The 27,403-nt window shown below is 46.4% G+C and overlaps 1 protein-coding gene and 1 long non-coding RNA gene across 3 annotated transcripts; one reads left to right on the top strand and one right to left on the bottom strand.

Annotated features, from left to right (window-relative positions):
- Positions 1–514: 514 nt before the first annotated feature.
- Positions 515–20,186, bottom strand: APPBP2 (amyloid beta precursor protein binding protein 2). The gene is made up of 13 exons (XM_064678050.1): positions 20,014–20,186; positions 11,341–11,429; positions 10,477–10,628; positions 9,833–9,956; positions 5,270–5,438; positions 4,366–4,455; positions 3,871–3,938; positions 3,680–3,785; positions 3,262–3,386; positions 2,992–3,077; positions 2,452–2,642; positions 1,893–2,058; positions 515–1,118 (listed from the first exon to the last, which is right to left on the bottom strand). Exons 1-13 carry the CDS (start codon positions 20,152–20,154, stop codon positions 865–867), a joined length of 1,761 nt encoding a protein of 586 aa, XP_064534120.1. The 5' UTR covers positions 20,155–20,186; the 3' UTR covers positions 515–864.
- On the top strand, positions 20,172–27,275 carry LOC135425604 (uncharacterized). Of its 2 annotated transcripts, none has more exons than XR_010435662.1 (6): positions 20,172–21,119; positions 21,294–21,406; positions 21,507–21,633; positions 23,188–23,414; positions 24,729–24,813; positions 26,215–27,275. It is a non-coding gene; the product is annotated as an uncharacterized LOC135425604 (long non-coding RNA). The 2 variants fall into 2 exon arrangements; XR_010435661.1 differs by lacking the exon at positions 26,215–27,275 and adding an exon at positions 25,937–26,113.
- The last annotated feature ends 128 nt before the right edge of the window (positions 27,276–27,403 follow it).

Genomic DNA, 27,403 nt, shown 5'->3' with positions numbered 1-27,403 from the left:
AAGGAACTTCCTAGCTCTGGATCTATGACAGGAATATCATTTGCACTGATCAGACACCTAAATGAAAGATTCCTACTGTCAAAGTGAAAGCAGGGGCAGAAAGCTTAAATTAAAGCCACTGGTCCAAAAGCGGTTTCTAGCAGCTGGTCCACTGTGGGTTCTGCTGGTCCTGCTCAGGCTGAGCACTGGTGGTGGCCCCAAGGACAGCGGGGTGGCTGGGCTGGGGGTCTGTCCTGCCCCCAGGTGAGCACTGGTCCAGTTCAGGGATCACAAAGCACACGGTGGGGACTCCACTCCGAGCGCGGTTCATGTTGCTCCCAAGTGGTTCTCGGTAAGGCAGCAGCCCAGGCCAGGGCATCCTCCCTGTGCTCGCTACTTCCCATCAACTTTGCTACAAAGATACAGCAGAAAGACCTTTCTCCTACAGCTCCTCAGAGGACAGCTTTTACTCTCTCTCTCTACATCAGCAGAAAGCTCTCGGTGAGACCTTCCATCCATAACAACAATGCAACTCTTTTGAACTCAAACAGTTTTATTTAATGTTTTCTTGCAGACTTTCTGCAAAGGAGCTCCTTTTGGAAGAAGAGAGAAAGAAGGGGTGTGGTTTTTTTTTTGTTTGTTTTTTTTTTGGGAATACCAAGTTAAAAATGTGAGCCGAACTAAACATGCCATACACATGCTGAGAGGAATTGAACACACATTCATCCGTATGGGCACTCTTCAGTAGACTGGACCAGTGTTTCAATGCAAATTCCAGCCCCCAGAGAACTACATGGTTTAGATTTCACAGTATGACTTTTCCCCCCTGGAACTCGGGGGGAAGGGGGGAGGAGAAAACCTTAACTGGTTAAGTGACCAAAGTTCTTAGCTGCTCTGTCCATCGAGGCTCTGAGACATCAGGAAGGACTGGACCACCTCCTCCGTGGACTGGGGGCTGGTGCTCACGTCCTCCAGGGCATCCGTGACCGAGAACTGCCGGTCCCGCAACCGGTTCCAGTTGGCCAAGATATTGTGGTACTCAAAGACCTTCTCGTAATTGCCAATGGAATTGTACAGTTTAATGAGACCTCTGTAATCGTATTCAAGTCCACTGTATCCTTCCCCAAAAAGCTTCTTTCCTAAAGGAATCCAAAAGAAAACTGGATTCAGAGGTGGAACGTCCACACGCCGCAATTGCTCAGGTCATTTTTAGCAACGGCTTGAACTTTTTTGTCAGGGCAAATCAAGAGCACAAAACAGCACACAGTGTTATCAACAGCCTTCCTGGATGATGGTCTGAATTCCATCCACCTCCTGCTCTGAGGGTGCTGGAACTGCTCCTCAGGGACTCTACAATCTCACCTGCACCACAGCTTTACACGTGCACAATCTACAGCCCTGCACAGGAGACTCACTTTGTGCCCCAGTCACACTCCAAATTCAATTTAAACAGTGAAGTTGTTGTTGTTTTCTACCTTAAAACCATATTTGTTTTCTGTAACACACTGTACATAACTGTATGAAGCACGACTATGCCCCAAACCTGGGCTACAGCATGGCCCAAGGATGCATTTGATTGGGGATTAAAATTCACTGCAAAGGGTAACAGGCAAGACAAATATTTAATGAGAGGAGTTATTCTGATGGGCACAATCATTGCCCATTTCTTTCAAAATTTGACTACATTCTGCACTCAGGTTCTGGCCAAAAATCCAAAATGTATTTAATGGGTCTGTTTTCAATGAATTCTGAAGGAACACTAAAAATAACACGAGTTCAGAATTCAGTCCCCGGGAGAACATTAAAGAAAAACCCCATATTTACATTGAACACCCATATGAAATAAAGTATCTTGTATCTCATCAAGTTCTTTACTAAAACTTGCAGACACTTAAATGTCCTGTGTCACTCACCAATTGCTATGGATCTCAAATAAAGCTTTTCAGCATTTTCATACTGGTTCATGTCATAGTTGTAGAGGGAGGCGAGATGGCCCACGGAGAGGGCGACTTCATAATCCTCCTGGCCCAGGAGCTGCTCCTTGATCTGAATTGCCTTGATGTGCATTTCCTCTGCTTCCTGGAGGGTCAAAATCACACAGGTCAGTCAGACACCTCTCACCCCACAAACAGAGGAAAAGGTTTAAAGAAACACAACTGTGTTGCTGAACAGTCTGTAGTATTTTAGAAAAGGCAAAAAATAACAAAGCCAAAACCAAAGCAAGTTCTCCAAATTCTTAATGAAGCGGATCATTAAATGCTATCACCAAACCCTCTGTCACCCCCTGAGGGCATCAAGCACCCCCATGGACTGTTTCTGCACAAAGCTTTTGGGATGAATCATAAAGCACAAGTTTTCCAAGCACAAAACTACCGACTGAGGCTGTGAAATGTGGACGCTGGAAACCCTCCCCTGGGACAGATTCTGGATGCCTTGCAGATGAAGTCAGGCCCTTCACACCCCCAGTCTCACCTTGAACTTCCTCATGGACTGGTACAGCCTGCCCAGGTTGCCGTAGTGTTTGGCTGTTTGCACGTTGAACTCCCCAAAGGCTTTTTTGGCCAACTGGAGCGAGGAGAGGTGCAGGTCATGAGCCTCCTGGAGCAGCCTCTGCTCTGTCTCCTTGTTGTGACAGTCTATGGCAATCTCCTCCAGGATGAGTGCTGGGGGCAGAGAGAGGGGCTGGCACTGTGCTGCACACCCAGGGCTCCCCGTGGGCAGCACAGAGCCAGCCCTGGACACATCTCACCAGCCTGGGCTGGCACAAACTGGGACCCCCAGGGATCAAGCTCACAACCTATATTTGTATATTCTGTGTTTTTATACCCCTCAAAGCCTTCCAGACAAATTGTAAAGAGTTTTCTTTGTGTTTTACAGGTGTGTTGACAGAGAACAACAAGGATTACAAACACCCAGAGTCACCTCCATTGAAAACAACAACTCAAGCTCCACTGTCTGTAAGAGAACAGGATAAACAAATCCCAAGGAAGGATTTCAAGCCAAGGGAAGTACCTTTCACTCTCTTCGAAGAGGCCAAGAGAAGATGGTCCTCTGGGAGAATGTGAGTTATAATGCCAATAGCACGTTCAGCATGGAATCTGAAATCAAGTGGAAATAAAAAAATTCAAGGTACCTCTCTGAGTCAGCAGCTGACACAACACCCCAAACACTACAGCAATCAACATGCATTAAATCCTAATTGGAAAGCTGGATCATTTCAGAACATTTTTCCCCCTTTACAGCAGTAAAGGTGCTGCCAGACCCCCAAAGGGCTGCACTCACAGTGCATTGTCGAATTTGCCAGAGCTGTACTGGTGAACATATGAAGAATAAGCCAGGTCTTCGTGGGCTGTGGCTACGTGGATGTTTTTACCTCCAAACACCGACTGCCGGATATCGAGCGCTGTCTGCAAGGGGGGCCAGACAAAAATTCCACAGTTAATACAGAAAAAAAATCCCTGGCAAAAAGGGACAAAACCCCACTGCCTCTGAAATTCTCTACATACTTGAGACATTGAATATATGAAGGACACATAAGTCAGGGAAAGAATACAGAAAGAAAAATCCCATAGTTGGCAGTGTTCGGGTTTTTTTTAAAGAGCAGCATTGCAGTAAATAAATCAACTATTATCTGTCCCCAGGAATTAACTACAACATTTCAGACTGAGAACACCAAGCCAGACACAGTCCTGCTGCCTACCTGATAGATGGCAACAGATTGGCAGATATTGTCTACGTTGAGCAAGTAAAACCCATAGTCTAGTAGCGTGTCAGAGTATTTGGGGTGCTTGGCTCCAAAATGCTCCCTGGAGAAGAAACACACTTCCATTGTTACAAATCAAGGCAAGTCAAGCCTCATCCTAAAAGGGTCTCTCCTGGAGTGCTGCTCACCTGGCCAGGTACACGGCGTGCTTGATGAGCTGCTCAGCCTTCTTGAACTCCCGCTTCACCACACAGGCCTGAGAGGAAAGGGAGCACGTGAGGAGCTGGGCACCCCCTCAGCTCCACACACTGCTGCACTCACTGCTGGCTTCAGCTCAAAACACCCCTCTGCTTGTTAAAGGACTTGGCAGTTATTTAAGGAAAGGATCACAGTATTAATAAACTTGTTTTATTCTGCCAGAAATGCCTGACTGAAGGGTTTGTGCTGTCTAGATCAAAGAGGGAAGAGAGCACCTTTTTATGGCAGCTCACAGCTTAATGTTGTCATGATGGTCATTTGTGCAGCTGAAGCTCAGTTTGAGGAAGGAAAAACCCCAGAAATACATCCCTGCCCAAGGCTCCTGAAATGGAGCTGGTCCCAAGAACTCTGGAGATACAAACTATCCCCACCCGCTCTGGGTTGCAGATCAGGTACAAAAGCACCGTGGAAGCTTTGAAATTCACCTTTGAGGCTTGTCGGAGCACATCCACCACCACCTTCACGGGCAGCCCCACCGTGATCTCCTTCATGGCCTCTATGCACCACTTGTAGGCCTGGGGGACACAGAGGGACCAACACAATGAAGCTGGAACTTCACCACAGCAAGAAAAATATTACCTGGCTCTGAAAAGCTGCTCATTCACATTCCAAAATTTCAAATATTCCGTCCAATTGTTTACGTGTAGTGGAACTTGACCTAAAAACCACTTTTAAGTTAATACTGAATGTGTAAGTATTTTATGTCAGCCTAAGCATGTATTATTACAATTGTTTTTTCAGACCAAACTGAAAAAGTTTGGTCTGTTCCCAGAGCAGTTCTGGGGCTGCACTTTGGCTCTGGCACGGTAGGAATTGTCACTGTTGGAGATGTAAATGAGTTCACATATTGATGCAGTTTTGCACATCCAGTGCTTGAACCAGCCTGCTGTGGTGGCTTTGTGGGTTTTTTTTGTATTTATTATGAACATTTATAAAGATGTTTTTATAAAGATTATTTTATAATCTTTAAGTCATCCTCACAATTCCCACTGTGCAGGACAACACCCTGGTCAGTGGACTCGGGAGCCAAAGGAAAACCAGAGTTTACACAGTGGTGTAAATTTAGAGAAAATTTTTAGAAAACAGGTGTAAAGCTTTGTGGTAACAAATACCTTTTTACCCATTAAAAGAAGCTTTTGTAACACTTAGAGAGGACCAACCCATCCCACCAAGGTATCACACATCCCAGCGTCGGTCACGTGGAGTAACTCAGAGTGACACACAAACTGGCACATCCAGGGTTTCTCTGGCAGTGCTGGGCACTGGGAGATCAGGATGTGGGTGATGCTGCACCCCCAGCAGGGTGCAGGGGCAGCCCCCAGCCCTCACCTCGTCGTAGTGGCTCTTGGCGAAGAGCAGGGCGCAGAGCTCGCCGTAGAGCGCGGCCTTGTTGGCCTGCTGGCCGTGCTTGGCCAGCTTGTCCATGTAGGACTGGGCCAGCTTGAACGTCTCCTCCCCCAGGTGGTATTTACAGTTCCCGTTCCGGACGTGCAGCAACCTGGGGGGACACAGAGGTGAGCTCAGGGAGGCTGGGAATCATTCACACACAGGATCACAGCATCAACCAGCTGGGAAAAACACCTCTGGGATCATCGAGTCCAATCTGTGATCCAACCCTACTTTGGCACCCAGAGCCACATCCAGGCTCTGCTTCAACACCTCCAGGGACAGTGACCCCACCCAGTCCAGTGGCTGATCACTCTTTCTGTACAGAACTCCTTCCCAATGTCCAACCTAAACCCACCCTGGCACAGCTAAGGCTGGGCCCCCTTGTCCTATTCCCTGAGAGCAGGGCCTGACCCCCCACAGCTCCCCCCTCCTCTCAGGGAGTTGCAGAGAGCAATAAGGTCTCCCCTGAGCCTCCTTTTCTCCAGGCTGAGCCCCCCCAGCTGCTCCTCACAGGACCTGTGCTCCAGTTTGGTGTGGCACCCTCAGAACTGCCCTGGCCGGGGTCAGGAACACACAATTCTGTTCCCAGAGCAGTTCTGGGGCTGCACTTTGGCTCTGGCACAGCAGGAATTGTCACTGCTGGAGATGTAAATGAGTTCACATATTGATGCAGTTTTGCACATCCAGTGCTTGAACCAGCCTGCTGTGGTGGCTTTGTGCTTTATTTTTCATAAAATCTGTTCTCCTCAATCCTGATGAAATGCCATTCCCAAAGCCCTGTCCTGTGCAGCAGGAAATCCCTTCCACCTGCTTCCCAAAGGATGGTAACCTCAGACAGCCACTGAGTACACACAGAGCTCCTTTTCCTGCATCTCTGCACTTTCCCCTCAAACCCTGCCTAGCCCAGGGCTCCAAATGGGCATTTTTGTCTTTTGGGGTTTCCTCACCAAAGATTTAGTCACAGTCATTTGACATGAGATCCAGCAGCACCAGAAGAGAATATTTTCTTGACCCAATCCACAATAACTCCACCATCCTCTCCCTGCCCTGCCCTCTCCTATCCCACTGCCTTTCCCTCTCCAGGATTCACAGGAGCCTCAGGAGGCAGCCAGTCACACACAGCACTAGTGAAACCTCCTCCTGTTCCTCTAGAGAAGTAACAGCTTCAGCTTCTGGCAACTTAAGTTAAAATAAAAGTAAAGCATTTTTTTCATTAGTGTAGGCTGATGCTTATTTATTTTAATGAGATACATTTGGAATGGGTGCCTTATCATATTCCAAGCCCAGGGGGCAGAGGTGGATTCCCAGCCAGGGCAGCTGTTCCTGCTCCATGGCAAATGCCTGCATGGAGCACACATGAAACCTGGGTGAATGAACCTCCCCTGGCCCCCCTGGGAATGTGTCATTAGACAGTGAGTAACAGAGACTGAAAAACAGAGGGCAAGGCTTTGGGAATCAGGACACCAGAACCCAGTGGTGCTGCACTGCAAACAGGCTGCAACTTGGAGTTAATGGATGGCAAAAGCATTTTATTCCTGTTATGATACCTTAGGATAAAACTCCCAATAAATTGTTAAGGGGGAAGGAATGAACAGTGAAGGTTTTGCTCAAATTTTTTTCTTCTCTAAGTGTGTTTTCTGTTTCCACTTACTCCAAGCAGAGATTTAAGGTGCTGTAGCACAGAAACACAGCTCAGTTCACCCTAAAAACTCAGCCTGTCCCTCGGTTTCCTACCCAATGCATCATCAAACTCAAACACTGACAGGAAAGGAAATAAAGTTCCCCTTTTCCCAAGCAGGGAGTGGAGGCAAGCACATGACAGATGTGCATTTGCTGCACAAAGAGAACATCAAAGAACAGACCTTCAAAAACCCTGCAAGCAGCTCCACAAACACCAGCCTTCCAGGGGCAAACAGCAACCAGGCTCAGGAACAGGCAGAGAAAAGCAACACCCACAGTTTTCCTTAAATATGGTCTGAGAACCAAACACGATGTGCAAGTGCATTGTGTGCTTGGGCACAGGAACACTGCAGCTACAAGAGACAGGAATTATGAAGAAACTGGAGAGAAATTAAGCAAACAGCTTCCCCAAAGAGGCAAAACCATTCTGCCTGCACCATTCAGCTGGGAGCTGCTCTGCAACATCAAAACCTTGGAGCCCAAATCCCATGTAATGGCATAAGCCAGTGGGGATAGCACTGCAATTTAGATAAGCTCCTGGGAAAGATCCTATCCAGTGTCTGGATGCTTCAGTGATAGTGTCTTAAAACAAAGAAATCTCCCAAAAAACCAAGCTAAACCTAAAAGCCAATCCTCTAGGATAAGCAGAGTTTATGTGATCCAGCTCTGAGTAACAAAAATCCTTTATTAATCCAAAGGAATTCTAGAAGATAAAGACAAGAGGAAGAGAAAAGGCCTCGGGACGTTTATGCTAATGGTTCTGAACCTCCTTTGATGTCTGCAACAACAGCTTTTGGGGACTAACCTCCCCCAATAAAACCAGTCTCTGGGAGCCAACACAATGTTACACAGCAGCTTAGGAAGTCTGAAACCACCAGAAAAAAAAACAACCCAAGAATCAGCAAAACATGAAACAATGAAGTGGGGGAACCACATCCTCGTGTTATTTATTTGTACCTCGTTGTTTAACACACAATAACCAGAGAAAGCAAACCAAGGGGAGCACCACACACTCAGGAGAGCAGCACACGAGCTCATCAAAACCTCCAGTCTTCCCAGCTTCTCCACATAATTTACTACTGCTGCTAGAAGGAAACACCAAGTCGTGCTTAAACAGCACAAAACTTCCCATGTTTGTGAATTCCATTCTATTACCAATGCAGTGCATTAATTCAACTCCCAGAGCTCAGACTTATTAGCATTTAGAGCAAGAGCTGCCACTTTTTTAAAGGGTCACACTGGATTTGAGTTTTGCTTCCCTAAAACTCCCCCCAGCCTCCAGTGCAAAGCCAGTTGTAAGAACAAGATTTCCTGGAGCAGGGATCAGGTGGGAGCCACATAAAGTTTCTCTCTGCAGTCAGGAGGCTGAGTGAAATCCCTGCTCTGTCCCACAGAAAGGTGTTTGGATTTCACACACTGAGCCCTTCTCCGAGTGCTTTAAACCCTTTCAGTGTGACACAATCCCAAATAAGGGTTGCAGTGGGTTTGGGAGATGCCACAACATCTTCCCATTCCTGCTGCTGCCCAGAGGGATGATGTTCCTCAGGGAACAATGGCTGTCTCTACCAAACCCAGTCCATTCTAACACAGGATGCTTTTTCCCAGCCCAAAATGAAAATCTCCTTTCCACGACTGCTGTCCAACAGAGAGTTTCATTTTTCCCTTTCTTTACCTTCTTTTCTTTTTTTTTTTTTTCCTATTCAGAGAAGGCAACAGTTTATTTAAAGCAACTTCCCCAGCTTGCCAAATGGCTTGATACCACCAGGGAACTTTTTTTAGACTAATTAGAAGGCAAAGCACCAAGTCCTAACTGTGGTTCTGTATCCATCACTCCTCAGTTCTGGAAGGTGGGTACGTGTGCCCAGTCTCCTGGCATCAGTTTATTGCTGGAATGGCAGCCAGCAGAAGCAGGCAGAGCAGTGTTGCCATGGCCCTGGGGCTGGCACAGCACATCAGCAGCTCCTGGCAAAGCCTCTTTCCTCTTCGTGTTTGCCCAGCCATAAAGAAGATGCAGGGCTTTTTTTGGAGCAGCTTCCCCAAACAAGTTTTGCTCTATATTCAACACAGCACATGCTTTGTTCTGTTTTGCAGCAGCTAAAAAAAGTTCAGTCCTGTCCTAGCTCTGCTCAGCAGCCCCCAGGTAACTCCTGTGATCCCTGGTGTTCCCAACAAACCCCACCTGGCCACTGGCTGCAGTTCATCTCACCTGGACACAGAGGTGGAAGAGCTACCAAAAACTGAAATATGATCTCTGTCAATGCAATATCAATCTCCACAGGCCCCTGAGAAACAAGGCAGGTTCAAAACCCAAATGCCTCCTAACAGCAAAAAAAAAAATCTTTCCCAAATGTTTCCAGCTGTGGCTCAAGGTGCACACAAGAGCTGGAGAGCTGCACATCCAGATCTTCACCTAATCCCTGTGAAGCAAGAGAACTCACTGATCTGAACCAGGAAAGGTAAGTTTTGCTTTTATTTCTGAATCTGTAGCATTTGAGTTTGGATTTGGCAAATTCTTCCTGCAGCAAACAGAACTTCAGCAGAGTCCAACACTGAACATTCCTTCCTGTGCAACAAGCCTTGAGCAAACAGGGTGCTGGCCCCTCTCACTGCCCAGCCAGCTTCCCAGGAGCTATTGGGAAGGGCAGCAAACCAGGGGGGGTTATCCACTGTTCTGTGCTGCCAGCTTACATGGTGAAAACCCAGGGATTAGTGCAGAACAAGCACCTCCTGACCCTCAGCTCTGGCCAGCAGAGTGTTTTGGTGCAGCACAGCAGCAGAGGAGCATGTGGAGTGGATTCCCCCCGGGAATGAAGGGGAGCTCACCTCACACAGCACTCCACGGCACGGAACCAGTGCAGGATCTCATCGTGGAGGGTGCACAGCTGAAGGCAGGACAGGAACACCTTCTCAGCATCACTGTACCAGCCTGCATCCGACAGGAACCCCCCTGGGAAAACAGCAGGGACAGAAATGGGAACCCTTTCCAAGGGATAAAGGCTTTGCTCAAGTCTTGGGAGATGACTCCTTATTTCATGGACCTGCATCTACAGACAGAAATCCTGTCAAGGTCAAACCCTCCAGCCCTGAACTGAAAAGGATGAAATCTGAGAGCAGAAGGATTCTCCTTCAATTAAAGAATTCTCCTTCAGTTGAGCATGACTTGTTGGTATGACCTAGTTTTCCTACAGTTCTCTGTCAAGAAGAACTTACCAGTAATAAAAACATTTAAATTCCTTACATTAAGCATCACATCTGCAAAGAAATTTTAAGTCTAAACCATTTGAAATAGAAAAGCCTATACACTCTCAGATATTCAAATCCAGTGTATTTTTCTTAGGACACCAGGGAATTTTCTCAAAATCACATCCCAAAACACACAAGTTCTTTAAAAAGATGTCACAGACATTAACATGAAAATAATTAGAAGTTAGATTAAGTGAAGCTTGCACAGAGAAAGCAGCAGTTACCTAAAACAAACCCAATCTGGATTGCTTTTTCTTTGACAGCAGCATCTGACTCTGCAATGTAGGAGCACCTTCTGCTGAAGGAATAGGCCAGGACAGAAGCCACTTTGACCCCATGGTCCATCAAAGCCTGGAAACAGTGATGGAGCAGATGTCTGGAACAAAAGAAAGCAGAACTCGATGCCACATGAAGTTTTTAGAGCACTGGCTCTGGGGTGCCATGAGTTCACAGGAGAGAAATCAAGCCCAAGCCTCCCTCAGACCCAAAGCAGATGAGGACCAGCATCCCTGGGGGGCTCCAGGCTCAGGGATCACAGCTGTGGGATGGTCTGACACCAAGGGAGGGGACACAGAGTTCTTCACAAGGACACCCTCCTGTGGAAGGAAACCACAGCCTGCCCAGGCAACATTCAAACTGGGAAACAAGGTTTTCAGCCCAAACTGAGGAGGGAGGAAGCCTCAAATCCCCCCTCCCCCAGCAGTCAGCCAGAGCAATGATGGCTCCATTAACATCACACACGTGCAGAGTCTGGAGACTCAGAGCTCATTCCAGTCACCAGGAATCTGATCTGAAACAGTCGAGTTCTGAGTGCAACACCACAAATGCAATATTTAATGACAGGAAAGCTCTTGAAACTGGGGCAACCCTGTCAGCAGGAGAACCCTTCCCTCAGGATTTGCTAAGCCAGCAGGACGTGGGTGCTGTGACTGCCACAGTTCAGGGCCTGCCTGGGCATCCACAAGAAACTCAGGGGGGTTTTGCATCATTTGTTTTTCTTGTTTGCACCTTTTTTTCCCCCCTCCTTTCTCCCAAGATTGAGAGGTTAAGGGCTGAAATGGGAATTATTGGTTTGTTAAGACACTCACCTTTTATCTAAAGCTCGTAGCACCTTTGCAAAAACTTCTAGTTCACAAAATTCACTACCCAGCTGGCACAGACGGCCCTGTTGGTAAAGCTGAAAAAAAACGTGGAAGTTAAATTTTAAGATTAAGATTGAGGTTTTTTTCTGGGAAATTTAGCTTAATGGTAAAGAGGACTCATGAGGAAATTGAGACTTCAGAGCATTGAAATCCAGCAGGCTAAAAAAGTAACAATTCCAGAATCACCACAGGGTATCACCACAGGACACAAGTGCAGTGTTTAGCTGAGCACACCAGCTAGGAGAGCTCCAGAGGGGCTTTCAAGGGGTTTTTTTTAATCTATAAATGTATTTTCAAGTGTCTGTGTCCTCCTGCATCACCAAAACACTGCCACACATAAGCTACAAACCCAAGAGAAAACCAAGAAACCCCTAAAGTCAGCAAAAAACACAATTAAGAGCTTTGACACATAAACCAGAGCACAGCAATGCACATACACAATATACAAATAAACCCCAACCCCAAGTTGTGCAAGGGGTGACTCAGCACTCCCCAGCACCAGGCAGGCAGAGCCCTGGCCCCATTAACACCTGAGCTCCCCCAGGTAATTGCTCCTTGGAAAATGGGAAAACTGGAGCAGCTGTTCCTGCAGTTATTGAAAGCAAGGGCCTGTTTCACACCCACAGTGATCTGTGCCTGCAGATCAGCACATTTATCTGTGGAGTTCTTCACAACAAACCAAGAGACACCTGCCCATGCAGAGCAGGGGGAAGTTGTGCCACATGAGGATGTAAATACCATGGATTTACACAGGTACAACAATACAACAGTGACTGTGCAAAGAAGGGTCAGAAAACCCACTGTGAGTGATTAATTCCCATTATCCTGAAGCCCCTGACCCACAGCTGGGACCTAAGGAAGCACCACTGCACACCTGCCACAGGTACCCCCAGGGCTCTAATGACAACACTGATATTCCTCTCAGTCCTAATAAGGGCTTAAAACCCTTCCAGTGAGAAGCAGCTTGTGCCTGGTTCACCTTTTTCTCACAAACACTGATGGATTAATATTCCAAACACAGCAAGTGAGAACATCTCCAGCCAGAAATTTAGTTTTTAGTCAACTCTTCTTACAAAAGCACATGACACTGACTCCACAGCACGGCAAGTTTGTTATTTTAACAGCAGCACCTACAAAAAATCCTCCAAAAATACTTTGACCTAATAACGTCAATTGCCAGAAATGAACGTTTGCCTTTCAGTTATCTGTTTTTTTCTGGGGGATAATAAATAAAAAGGAAGTCTTTTAAAAAACCAGAGCGAGTTTGCATGCCAAGTTAGTGCTCAGATAAAGCAGGGATGTGTCCCTGCACTTCAAAGGGATCAGAGCTGGATTCTCTCTGGCACTGAGGGAGCAGCCAGGGTGGTGTGTTTAAAAGCTACAGTCATGGTTAAATGGTTTCATTTCTCCAGCACAGCTGTCTCAGGGCAAACGCTCTATAAAACCTGAAACATATTTTCTGCAGTAAAATAAAAAAAAAAAGGGGGTTTAAATGGCCTGGTTTTCCATGCCCAAACTGCAGGGGGACATCCTGTCAATATTTCAGCATTTCTGGAGGGAGCCAAGGCACACCCCCAAGGTGTTTTACCTGGATTTAAGGCAATCAAAGCCCCACCACACGTTGCACAATTCCCAAGCCCGGTATCATTCCCTCCTCTCACTGAGCAGTGGTAACTGAAAACCCCAGAGACTCCTGGCTCACCAAAAACTAACTGGAGTAAGACTTGTTAAAATTAATATTTATGAGGTTACATAAACACATCTGGGACTGTGCCCACTGTTCCATGTGATTCCTAAACTGCCAAGGAATGAAAGCCCTGGTGGGGTGGGAGGGAAGGGCCCAAACTCCCCCCAGCTTTGACACATCAATTATTTGGGGCACACCTAAAGGCTGGTCCAAGGTGCCAGTTTTCACTGCTCTGAGTAGAGATAAAATCTCCCTGGGACGTTCCCACCACCACTGACCCCTTCCCTCGAGGAACTGACCCAGCTTGGAGCCTCTTGGGACTGTTGGAGCTGTTACAGCAAGATTTTCAGACAGGATTTGACATGGAAATAGTGAGTTACACGTCAAACTGTGAAGTAATTCCAGGAGATTCAGCAACACTCATTTGTTCATTGAGGACTGAAGAAATGGTTCTCTTGTCAAAGCTCCAGAGAGACAGAATTCCTGACCACAGCCTTGCTACATAACCCTAAATACAAAACAAAATAGTGATACAAGGAAAACATGTCCTGACACGAACAGCAGAGCCTGGGCTCCTGAACAACTGTTCTTTTCTGAACAGAGAAATGCCTTCTAGACACCAACTTCACCTATTTGGAGCCTACCAGGGATTTCTTTTTCTCTAACAATGGAAAAATGACTAAAAGGCTGCAATGGGACTCCACCAGCTCCCACTGCCACATCAATTCTGGCACTGCAAACAGGTATAAATTTAATATACAGGTATATTATTTACATACCTGCCCAATCCAGCTGTGGGAAATCCACCCTGACCCTCCTACAGGATCTGAGGCTGAATATTGAACCTGTAACACACTCACCTAAACATGCAAAAGCTGCACATCACAGTGGCCCCAATTAAATAAATTAATAACATTAACTTGTTATCTATTATATCATAATTCTATTAAAGTTCTCGTTGGATTTCTCTCCCTGAGTAGATTAAGCTGAAGAAAAAAAACAAAACAAACAACAAACCAACTTCTTCTAAACGTAACAAAAAATCATTTTAAAAGTTATTTTTTAAAGCAGCTGGAGGTTAATTCCAACCAGTTGCACAAGGAGCCTCCAGAGGAGGAACTGAACACGCAATTTGAAAAATATGCTCCTGTTGCTCCAGCTTGGAAGAGGACTGAAAAATAGGGATGTTGCAGTAAGAATTACAGAGGAAATCCAAGGAGCTCCCCAGCATGTTTTGTAATGCCCAACAACGTAACGTGGAGTATCCTGCCAGGCTGGGGAAGGATTCTGCACCTCACAAACTGCAGGAGTTGGGGAAAAAGTTTGGGTGAAGCCACCATCTTCCTTCCCCACCTGACAAGGAAGGACAAAGTTTCCTGAGTGGACAGTGCACTGAATGAATCTGTTGGCAAATGAGTCAGGACAGATGGGGCAGGGGCACGGCCTTGGGAAACAACCAGCTGGAAATTTAGGGACATTCAATGCTTTTAAGTGTCAAAACCATCTCCAAACCTCCAGCCAAGCCCTGGTTCTACTGGAGATTGTTTGAGGCATAAAAAATGCAATTTTTCAACTGTTCTTGGAAAACATATTGACAATTACTAGGCTGGTCCTTACAAACCTCCATCAATTAAATAATCAAGAAGAAAACCACACTCTGGCTTCAGAGCCAACTTCTGGACACCCCAAACACTCCCCACCTGCTCTCTGTGTCACAGCAGCACAGTCTGTGTTTCACAAGGGACACAAGTCTGAGCCTTCCAGTGACACAGGTGGGGGATTCTCCTCAGCAGTAACTGGGAAAACCCAGTTTGCTTTGGAGTTGAATCAGCCCAAAGGAAATGAAGTGGAAATAGGAATTATTGTTCAGCAGGAGCCAAACACCTCTGTTCATGGTGTGACCTCATTATCTCAATTGTGATGAGTTCTACTGTCTCAGACTCAGCAAGGAGACTGTAAAAAATGGAGAAGCTACAGGATATTGGGATGAGAAAATATGTCCCATAGGTAGAGCTTCAAAAAAAAAGCAATCTGAGTAATACAAGTTAGAAGGCAAGAACTTTCAAACCAGGAAAGACACAACAAGGAAAGATGGTTCAGCTCAGATCTAAATTTAGACTAGAGAAACAAGGCATGTGCTAATAACTGGAAAAAACTCATGAGGTGCTGATTCTCCCTCAGAGGGAGGTTTGATTTGCAGAAGGGCAGGTTTGGTTCCAGCAGCACTCAGGGGGGCTGCAGGGGGGGTGCACACCACAAACCAGCACATGCTTCAGGTCTGACCCCAAACCAGCAGTGTCTGAAATCCCACTGGGGGTCCCAGCAGGATCCCACAGAAGGAGGCTCTGGGATGCTCTGCCTCCCTCACAGCTGAGCTGGGGACCTTGTTTGTGCTGCCCTGGGCAGGGAAGCTCAGCCACACTTCACTTCAGGGGGAGTTTCTCCTCCTCACATGGGACAGTTTCATTGTGATTTACAGAACTGCTGATGATCCCTCCTCAGCAAACCTGATCCCTGAGCTCAATCTGTGCTGCAATGCAGGGAACGGACGTTCTGCTTGCTGGGAACAGTCAGCAAATTCCTGTTTGCTCACTTTCTTTGGTTCAAAACACACCCAGACGTGATGGAAACCAAATTCATGTCATCCCCAACTGTTCCTGTGGTTAATGATCACATCAGAAAGCATTCCAACAACACTGGACGCAAATTATTGTCCAGAAAAATCAATTGTAAAGAACCAAAACCACACAGTCCAGAAAAGACATTCCAAAAGGAAAATAAACATGGGATGAAACTCCTTGTTAACCAACACAAGTCCAAGATGAGCCTGTCAGTGATTAACTGCAACAAATACCTGGGACAGAGAACACTAAAGCACCTGGAGACCCAAAGTAATGAGATAATTACACAAAACAGAACATAAGGCTGAGGCACAGGAGGAAAGAGCTGAATTCTGTGCACGGCACTGACTACAGAGTTCAGTATCTGATTTCTGCCAACAAAAACGAGATGCCTTACATGAACACCCTCCCTCAGAGCTCCATCCTCACCCCAACAAACTACAAAATACAGTAATTTGATTTTTTTTTTTGAGGACTTACAGTTTATTCCAGCTGTCACCACTTTTTGATGTAGAATTTTGGCATTTTGCTCATATGCTGGATCTCAGTTAAATGAGATCCAGCATATTTTTTTCTTTGGCTCCTAAAAACTACACCCTCTCTCTCTCTTTTCTCCCCAGCCCAAAAAAAAACAACCAAGAGGAAAGAGAACCTGACTAGTTTAACTAGGAAACAACCCAACCAGGATATACACACACCTGGCAAACACCCAAAGGAAATAAAATATCATATGTGAGCACATTTTTATTTTGCCCTCCAGAGGCAGGTGTTACTTGTAACAATACTAGTTATTAAGCTCTTCAAAATACAGCTGTGATTAATAAGACATTTAAATATTTTTTTAGCTCAAATGTAGGCTTGGAAATTTCCAGGATATCCTCCCAAGTGTCCTGCTCTGCCTCTAATGGTTGCAAGGAAAAGTCAAACACTGCTTGAAAAAAAAAAAGATATCCAGTGACACCCTGCTGAACCAGGACAGGTTTGTTGTTTTACCACAGTCATGATTATTTGATATTCCTTGTTTTGAGCTTTACTCACTGTTTGAGAATGCTCCAGAAAGACAAAGGTGCTCAATGTGAGGGGCCTGCCTGCCCCTGGGATCTGCAGCAGGACCCATCTCTTACCAAAGCCACACCAGGAACATCCCACAGCCACCCCAGGGTCGGCTCCTCACTCAAGTCCCAGAATTTAACAATTCTGGAAGACCTAAAGTTCAAACTAATTGAATTTGTTCAATAAACACAGGCAATGTATTGTGACAATAGAGCCAAACACTGGATCAGAGGGAACCCTGGGGAAAAAACCAAGACACTCTGCTGGCACTCTCCTGCCTTTTAAATCCCAGCACAGTGACTGTCCCTGCTGCTGGATCTGATCTGTGGCTTCTGAATCAACCTGAACACACTGGGAAACCTGTGCCAGCCTGGCAAATGTTAAGTTTGAGTGTTGATATCAATGAATATGATACAAAAAGTTCTGTATGGCCACAGCCAATTAATATCTGTATATCAAAATACAACCTGACTGACACCACCGTTTATTTTCTGCAAAAATCAGTGGAACCTTCTCCAGTACCACAAACCATGATTAGGAGCTGGACAACAAACCATTCCTTCCAAATTATACTCACTCATATGTGAAAGATTGGGGAAAAAATTATTTTTATCTTTTAATGATCACATAAGAGGGATTCTCTGCCTCTTTTAGGGTCTAAATGCAGGTGTATTGGTGCAAATCCTCAATCACACACCACTTTTCCTCAGCTGTATCTGAAGGATAAGTCCTGTTCCACAGGATGCTAACAACTGACACCACCCCAACACAGCAGCAACACCACCAGGCAGCCAAACAAAGATTTAATAGTCTTCTAGTCTGTCTTACTTTGGAAATTCTACTTCTGGATGGTCAGGATGAATGGCACATGGCTCACCAGGCTGAAATGGCACTAAAATCCACCTGGTTTTCCAAGTAACTGTATCCAGAACTGAACAGCTACACCACTTGTACTGCTGTCACCAGGCAGAGAGAGACAGCAAGAACCAGTTCCCAAGAGTTCTGCAGGTGCACAGGAAAATGCAAACACTGTTTCAGGAGATCTGCACCCTGGGCTGGGCTCTGAGGCACTCACTGCAGGCACACACTGTTTAGTGAGGGCTGAGGACATCTCTCAGCATCCCATCCAGGGTTTAGGGACATTTATGGATGAGCTCATTTGAATGTGACTATTAAAGAGGACAGTTATGGAATCACAGGACGGTTTGGGTGGGAAGGGACCCTAAAGCCCATGGCATTCCAACCCCCTGCCACAGGCAGGGATGCCATTCCCTAGACCAGGTTGCTCCTGGCCTAAAATTGGTTCTCCTCCCCAGGAAAGTGGCAGGAGCAGAAGCCCAGCCTGCCCTGGGCAGCCAAGGAACACTCACTGCACGAGGAGCCCAGTTTTCCTGTTCCCTGTGGGCCATCCCAGAGATGCAGACTGGTGAGAGGAATGTTGGTGCCCCTCACACATTCCAGGTCACCAAAGACTGTCCTGTTGTAAAACACAGAAGGAACAGAAAAAGCGAGGGGGAATGGCTTCAAACTGACACAGATGAGGTTTAGAGTGGATATTAGGGAAAAAATATCTCAGGTAGCAAGGCCCTGGCCCAGGTTGTGGCTGCCCCATCCCTGGAAGTGTCCAAGGCCAGGTCGCACAACCTGGGCTAGAGGAAGGTGTTGGGATTGGAACAGGATGAGCTTTAAGGCCCTGCCAACCCAAACCATTCTGTGACTATGAAATTACAGTCACTAACAACAGCAATACTGTCAGTACAACACAAACATTATTTTGGGGACAGGCACTCAGCACATTTATTACCCAACAAGACAACAAACCAACACACACGAGCAGAACAAACAGGTCAGAAGGTCTCTTCAGAACTCAGATGTGCTGCTGGACCTTTTTTCATCATGGAACAACTCCCCATGAACCTGAGTCAATGCAACCACTGAACACTGCCAATAAAAGCACCAGAAATCAGTGATGTATTAAGCTCACCTGCAGGTGAGTTTTTAAACAACACTTGGACATTTCTATCATCACACAGAGGTTTTGGGTTTATGCTTTTAAAACCCACAGAGCACCATCCTCTCACCTGAATGAACATGAAGACAGGCAATGCCAAGGAAGTTTATTTGTCAATAGGTCATACCTACTAACAGTTAAAAGTGACCTCCAAAATATTTTTCCATATCTTTTTATTACCAATCTGATTATTACCATGTGTCAATCACATCATTTATCCATGAGCACACTCATGTGTGGTAAAAAGGGGTTTCCATCCTCCTCAACACCCAAGGCAGACAAGTAACAACCAGTACACAGAAAATGTTCATGCCCGTTTCAATGCCACAGAAACAACTTCCCTGTGTCCACTGAAGGCATTCCTTATAAATACTATTACTCTCTATGTATATGATGGATATCACTACCTCTGGTTCATAAAAATTCACCTAAAGGATTACTTCACTCAAGGAATCCTCAATTTTTAGAAATTCGCCGGCAGAGGAAAGAAGAGTTATCCCCCATCTTAGGTTTTTGGGGAGGGTTTTACACCCACTGTTTCTCTCCTGATGATGCTCATTTCCAGCAGTTCCTGCACACGGATGAAATGTCTCTTTAGTGGACAATGGAAATTAATGGACCATCTCAGTACACCTTTTACAGCAACTCTCTACATTTCAGGGGCAGCTGAATGAGAAACAGTCCTTTCACCAAGGAATGATTTAATGCTAATAAACTACACCGTCAAACGACTCTCAGTCCTTCTCGTCTGGTTCCTACCAGATCATTAATACCAGAGCACGGCAAAGCGCTCCTTCAACCACTGACATCACCATCTCCAATACATTAAAAAAAAAGGGAAAAAAAAAAAAAGGGAAAAAAAAAAAAGGCGAAAAGGAAAAACACATATTCCAACACATCCAGCCTGGCCTCATCCTGCCCCAACCGCTCCCCAACGGCGAGGAGGCCCCTTCCCCCCGGCCCCCAAGGACGGGCCCCGTGCCCGCGTCCCCTCGGGGGCTCCCCCAGCCCCTCACCGCGGCCTCGGGGCGGCTCCCGGGGGCACCCGCAGGGCCCCGGCCCTGCCCGAGCCCGACCCGCAGCCCAGGCGGCCCCACAGGCCCTCGGTCCCCCCGGCCCGTCCTTCAGGGGCCCCGCGGCCCCTCAGCGCGGCCAGGCCCGGGCCGACCCCCGGGGCCGCTTCTCCTTCCCGCTCCCGCAGGCCCGGCCGGGCCGGGGCCCCGCTCGGCCGCCCCCCTCCCCCGTACCTTGTAGTACACGTCGAACTGGATGTTCTCGGGCAGCGAGCGGATGTCGCGGCGCCGCGCCCGCCCGTAGCTGTCGACCACGGCCGAGATGGCCGTGTTGTACAGCGTCTCGGGCACCCACTCCAGCTCCACCGCCGCCATCTTGGCTGTGCGGAGCCGCCTTCCCCTCCCTCCCTCCGCCTCCCGCCCGCTCCGCCTCGCGGGGCTCCCGCCGCCCTGCCCGCCCCGCCTCACGCCCCGGGGCTCCCGCCGCCTCCCGCCCGTTCTCCTCCTCACGCCCCGGGGCAGGATCCCGCAGCCCTGCCCTCCTCAATCCCCGGCTCTCTCGTCCCCCTTTGCCCGTTTCCCCTCACGCCCCGGGCCTCTCGTCCATCTACCCGCCCGCTCCGCCTCGCGCCCCGGAGCTCTCGTCTCGCTGCCCGCCTGGTTCCCCTCACGCCCCGGAGCTCTCGTCCCGCTGCCCGCCTGGTTCTCCTCACGCCCCGGGGCTCCCGGAGCTCTCGTCCCGCTGCCCGCCTGGTTCTCCTCACGCCCCGGGGCTCCCGCAGCCCTGCCCTCCTCACGCCCCGGGGCTCTCGTCCCCCAGCCCGTTCCCCCTCACGCCCCGGGGTGTCCCGGGGCGCTCCCGGGGTCCCTCAGCCCTCCCCGGGCGCGGGCGGGCGGCTGCGGCCGGAGCGGTAACGGGGGATCTATGAAGGAGGCGCGAGGGAACCGCCGCGGGGCTGAGGGCGCAGCGAGGGGCCGCGGGGGAACGTGAGGGAGCACAGCCGAGAATGGAGGGTCTGGAGCGTCTCCCCGATGAGGAGAGACCGCGGGAGCTGGGCCTGGTTATTCTGGAGAAGAGAAGGCTGAGCAGGTCTCGTTAGCGCACATTAAATATCTCCAAGGTGGGCGCCGGAGGATGGTGCCAGACCCTCTTCCAGCGGTGCCCAGCGACAGGAGGAGGAGCAAAGGCAATCGAGAAGTTCCACCTGAACAGGAGGAAGAAGTTCTTTACATGGAGGGGGGTGGCCGAACACTGGAACAGGTGCCCAGGGAGGGTGTGGAATCTCCCTCTCCAGAGACGTTCCAAACCCGCTCGGATGCAGTCAAGGCTCCTGCTCCAGGTGCCCCTGCCTTGGCAGGAGCGGGTGAGATCCAGAGATCCCACCCTAATGAACATCCCCCCTCATGCCGAGCTCCAGGGCCCGCCCAGCCTAAACCTCTTTAAGAGTGTAAATATTATTTACAGCTTACCTGTGCTAACATGCAGCTGATATTGGGCTTTTTGTGACTTCCAGGTGTGTTGGCAGCTCCTATGAGCAACACCTGGGCACCCGGAGTTTGAGGAGGTTTGCTGCTGAACGTGACATTCTTCTGACCTCTGTGGTGTTCCCTTCTTGGCTGCCATGTGGTAAAAACACCCTTTTCCTCCTTAAATGAGCCCTGTGACCTCATTATCTTCAGCAAGCTCTTGAAGGCATGTTTCTCTTCCCAATTTGTGTTCCCTGCAGGGCTCACACACGCCCCTAGGAACGTGTTGGGTGGTTCCCAGACACAGGTGGGAGATTTTTAGGTCATTTGGTCTAAACGAGACCCACCCTGTGTAGCCAGTGATTTAACTACCCCAGTGCAACGCAGGTAAGGACTCTTGGTGTAGATTTAATCTCACCAAGCTGATATCACTCAAGTGTGACTGCTCTAATGTGGTCTTGAACAGAACTCTTATTCAGAGTTAAATATTTGGCATTTTTCAAACTCATGAATACAAAAAACCCAAATGCTTGGTGCACTGACTATACTGGGAAATATTTCTTCTTCTATCTAGTCTTAATTTGGTTTTCTTGGCTAATGTAGGACTGCTACTGGGACTTATTGTTTGGTTTTGTTTTTATTTTAAGAATTATAGGAGGCAGAGCTTCTGCACTTTGGGCACGTTATTTTTAATAATCCTAAATGGTTGCTATTCCTCCCATTTTGTGAGAGGACATTATTCCCTGTCCTTTACTTGCAGAAAGAAATGTTATGGGGTGGGAAGAAAGGAATGCCACATAAACAGACCACGGAACGTTGCTTTGTCCTCTTTTTCCTTCTGCTTTTCCTACTGGTGGCTGTCTTTCTCTCATTTTCTGACATTAAATGAATTTATTTCAGTTGAGGGAATACAGCTGGTTTCTGTTGGCAATTATCCCTCCCCTCCAGGAGAGGCTATTTATCCCACTTACTTTTGGAGGGCTAGTTTGGGAAGGTTGGGGGTCTGTTAGGAGGGTACAAGCTTTTCAGTGCATGAAGGAAAAAATATCGTTAATATATTAAAAATGATAATTCTTGAACTCATAATGCCCTTTTTTTTTGCTTTAAAATAAAGGGTCTAATAATTTTTCTAAAAATAATAGCTAAGGTAAATATACTTTTCAAGCAGCGTGGCAATGGACTTTATCTTCTTGATAAATTACTATGTTTTGAAAAATAAGCCAGGCTACACCTTTTACTGCCTGGTAATTTTTTTGTAGACAAAACTATAATGTGCATGTTCCAGGAGAAGAAATAAATGTATCTATGAAAGAGGGATGTTGTATTAACTTTCTCTGGAGCATGTTATGTATTCAGGCCACAATTCATTTTGGTGGAGCCTGAAGAATAATCTTCATGGCAAAAGTGATTTAATCTCTAGGTAGAAATAGAATTTAAATATAGAAGCATTTGTTATTTATTAATACTGTGTGATTTAATATATTTGTGTGTTGAGCAACTTGGTGCTCTTCTGTATTAAATATTTATTTTACTTTAAAGGTGTTATTAGAGAGCTGATGAAGTTCTCAGTTCACTGTCTGTGTTTAATGTTGAGATAGTAGGTAACCATCAAAGTAACATATTTAGCAGCAAAACTGACCCACAAAAATCTATTTTATTAAATAATTTATTAGTCCTCTGAAAGTCTTTAAACTTAGGAGTTATCCTGTTTGTTTAATGATTTTTTTTTTCCTCCTTAATCTGTATTGGGAACTTCTTAGCAAAGTGGCTCCGTGCAATGACGTGCATTTGCACATCAGTAAATCCCTTTAATGCAATTGCTCATTAATAATTGCAGATGTTGGAAAATCCCTCTGACTGCAGCCTTGCTGGCAGAGGTTCTGATGGATATCCTTATCTTTGGTGGTGTCTCCTCTCTTTTCTTTTGTCTTCTTTATGCAGGGAAACATTTGAAGGACATTTACAAACAAAACAAAACAAAAAAGCAGCGTGTGGTGAGGGCTGCTGTTGAGGGAAAAGCCCTCAGCCTGTCTGTCTGTCTGTCTGTCTGCTGGGATCTGAGCTTTTGAAGCTGCAGCTGGGCCTCTGAACCCCTCACGTGGCCAGCGTCTGGAGGGACATCTGGGTGTCATCGGAGGGGAAGGAGAGGCAGGCAAGCTTTGTGATGGGTAAATGCATAACGAAAACCTAATCAGTCTTCAAATTGTAAAAAAAAAAAGTGCTCCTAGAGATCAAACAACCCCTTGGTTGTCGGAGTTCTCTGTGTGGAAGGAGCTCGTATGGAAGAGATTTTCCATCTGTGAAGATGGTTGTGCTGTTTCAGTAGAGTGTGGTTGGAGCCTGATGCTCTTCTGCTCCCCCCAGGCCTCAAAATCCTTAAAAACCCCTAAAATCCCAACCAGCTCTGAGTACTGAGTTACTTTTTCTGGACAGCAGTGAGCTGCTGAAGCTCACCAGTGCTGGAGGAGGTTGTTCCCATGAAAGGCTGAGAGCTGGGATTGTTCAGCCTGGAGAAGAAAAGGCTTTGGGGTGACCTGACTGCGGCCTTCCAGTGCCTGAGGGAGCTGCAGGAAACATGGAGAGAGACTTTTCACAAGGGCCTGGAGTGACAGGACAAGGGGGAATGGCTTCCCACTGCCAGAGGGCAGGGTTAGGTGGGGTATTGGGAAGAAATTCCTCCCTGTGAGGGTGGGGAGGCCCTGGCACAGGCTGCCTAGAGAAGCTGTGGCTGCCCCTGCATCCCTGGAAGTGTCCAAGGCCAGGTTGGACAGGGCTTGGAGCAACCTGGGCTAGTGGAAGGTGTCCCTGCCCATGGCAGGGGGTGGGACTGGATGAGCTTTAAGGTCCCTTCCAACCCAAACCATTCTGGGATTCTTTCCCAAATCCGTTGGTGAAACCATAGTTTGATGACTAACAAGCCAATTGGGTCTGAAAATCACTGCAGAAAGTAACAGCATTGCCTTTGTCTCACAACTTATTGACTCTGTGGCTGAGCTGCAAACTGCAAAGAGGTTTGTTTTCTTTTTGTTCCTTTGGTTGTTTTTTTTTAGTTGTGCTTGCAGATTTATATTTCAGCCAAATTGGGAGCTGTCCCTTGGTTAAAGGTCATGCAGGAAGCAGCAGAATTGCCTCTTCTCCTGCTGCTTTTTTCTCACTGCTGCCTTCTCAGGTCAGGGGAGGTGACCTGCAGGTTCACCTGACTTGCCTTTAACTGAAAGCAATTAGGAAGTGTTCACATAATGAACATTTTCAGGGGGTAGGTATGGATGGGGATTCAGGGATTCTTGTCAGGGAAGTGGTGATCAGTGTTTGTGTGAGCCCTTTCCCTGACCCAGTGAGGAACTGAGAGGGGAGCCCTGCAGATGCTCTGCCTTTTATATGCCTGTCTCAAATAATTTTATAAATGTGGTGTAGTAGTATAACTGCTGCAATTATTGCTAAATAAATAAATACTGTCTTTTTCTTTTTTTTTTTTCTTTTAGGACTATAGTTCCAGGAAGCCTGGATGAAAAACATGGAATCTGTTTCATGTGCTGCCAGAGTGTTGTTTGCATGTTTTCCTCAAAGGTAAGAGAGCTGTCAAAGAGCAAAATTGTGTTTGTCAAATGAATGTGGTAACGAGGATGAAGTTCAGTGTGGATGCAGTTGAAAATTCGAGCTAACTCATCAATGGAAAATCAGGATTTGGGATCATAATCCTGGCACAGTTGAGGCTTTTCACATTAGACCAGCAGTTCTTGTTTTGTCACGGTTTAAATACGAGCTTGTGTCTGTGAACAGCTTTATTTTTTTAATTACCATAGCTGGGCATGGTTAGTGAGGAAAAAAAGGTTCTGAGAAAACAATAAAAACCTGCTGAATTTCCCTGCAATGTGCTTATTTTGAAGTGGGAAGGAAGCGAACTGACATGGATAACATATGAACCTACTGTATCTCCTTGATGTGGATATTAAAGGAACCTTGAAAATAGTTTATGGGGAAGTTGTTGGAGGCTTCTAATTTTAAATTCTTAACAGGAAATCATTAAACTGTAGAGGAGCCAACATAACAGACTGTTGCTCTAAAACAAGAGCTAAATGCAGAGCATCCACATGAACTTGTCAGATCTTTTTTTTAATGATGGTGGTTTGCTTTTTTTTTTTTTTGCCCTTCCTTTCATGTTTGCTGCAACCCAGATAAATACATTTTCATTTTTTGTTTTTCATGTGCATCAGTTCAGGGGTCCCATTCTGGATGAGATGTGAGAGCCAGTGCCCTTATGGTCAGACCTCAGGGAATGTGGAGATGATCCATCAGCCCCAGAGGTGTTAACTCCTTGTGTGGCCACCCAGAACTTGTGGAATTAGGAGGAATTTCAGTGTCCCTTTCTTGGTTCCTTTTATTGTCTGATGCAGTGAGAAATGCAACTAATTTAATTTAAAGTTTAAGCCTATTTGACAATTTTTTTTTTTAACTCCAGCCACTCTGAGATGGATTTATTTCAGTAACTGTTAGCCAAAATGAGAAATAAGCTATCATTAAGGTCAAGTAAATATCTGATTGTGGTTGAGTTAGAAACATTTTATGTTAAATGACTTTTTACTCACATGAAAGATGCTTTCAACTGTGAGCTGTTTAACCTGAGCTGGGTATTAGAAATAAATAGCTGAGGGGCCATGGGCAGTTTCTGCTTAGCATTTGCTTCCTTTAGGTCCAAACCCAAGGGAAGCACTCCCCAATTTTATATATCCAAGTGAGAGGTCCATAAAAAATGCTCAGTTGCCCTTCAGTTGTTGCCTGTGACTCAGGCCCTGCAGTGGAGAAACTTCCCATCAAGCTGCTTCTTTATTAAAAGCTTTTTTCTCCCTGCATCAAACTTCATCTTTATTAGAAGATTTTTTCCTCCCTGAGTCCTCAGACTTTTATGTGTTCCTATTTCTGTGAGGGTCTGGTTTAGCTGAAAGGGTTTGTTGTTTTTTTTTTTTGAAGGACTTCAGAGGAAAATGAGGAAATATGGTTTGAGTTGCTGGAGGATCTGCTGGTTTTTGTGTGCCCTGTAAATCTTGAAGCACTTTGGTTTTCCAGCAGTGGTTTGGGGAATGCAGTTGTTGCAGGCAGAAACATCTTTAATGTATTGTAATTTGATTAAATGTGTGAGTGTAGGTATGATTTCTATGTGCTGCCATTGCCTTGATTGTAGAAGTATTGACAGAAACGAGGCACTTTTTCACTTGAAAAGGCAAAAGCAACACTTGGATATAAAAAGACAGAAATACCTCGGGGTGTGAAGAGGAGTTTCTTCCCTCATAACTATTTTTTCCCCTTTGTTTCCTTAAATTTTACAAATGCCAGGCTCCCCAGAGTGTGTTGACACCAGGCACAGGGAAAGGAGTCCATCTGTGTGGTTCTGTTCCTGGAGGAGCTTGTGATTTTCCACTCTAAATTGTTTGGGAAAGCATCACCTGTATTGAATGGGACTAATCCTCCCATGACAACACCCCTGCCCACATTCATCCAGCTATGAAATAGGAATATTGTACTTTTTGGAAGTGATGGGCTTTAGTCATCCCTGTGACGACACAGACGTGACAATCTTATTTTGTCATTTTTTTGGTCAGTGGTTTTAAGTTGGTTTCCTCATTTCCTGGCTGCTTTGTACTAAAAAGGAATTGTAAAATATTTATTCCTCCCCTTTTCTGTGTGTGCTGTGATGTGGATGGCAGTGGATCTGCTGCAGGCCTGGCAATTAATGTGCCATGCCCATGTTTTATATGCTAATTAAAAGGGGAGTAGTGATACCTCGAGGTGTTTGGGATTGTATAGAGCTCAAATTAATCTTTATCTCCTTTACAGGCCGTTGAAGTGTCCAACAGACTTATCTAAAGTACTGTTATGAAACTTAATGGTCAGATTTTTAAAGCAATTCTATCTTGGGCTGCTGATCTGGTGATTGATCTGATGGTATAAACACCTGGAAAGTAGGGAGGGCTCGTTATCTGATTGGATTAGTGGGGATTAATTCATTAATGGTTGTAACAGGTTTGCAAATCCCTCGGAGCTCCCGGAATCCAAAGCTTCGGTGATACATTTGTTATTTTTTTTTAAAATACCGTTGACTTTCATGTGGTCCAGGGAAGGAAATCCAAAGGCCTTGCAGTCCTTAAGCTGAACAATTATC

This window comes from Pseudopipra pipra, chromosome 21 (assembly GCF_036250125.1).
Source record: "Pseudopipra pipra isolate bDixPip1 chromosome 21, bDixPip1.hap1, whole genome shotgun sequence".
Taxonomy (NCBI): Eukaryota; Metazoa; Chordata; class Aves; order Passeriformes; family Pipridae; genus Pseudopipra; species Pseudopipra pipra.
This window is presented reverse-complemented; position numbering and strand designations above follow the sequence as displayed.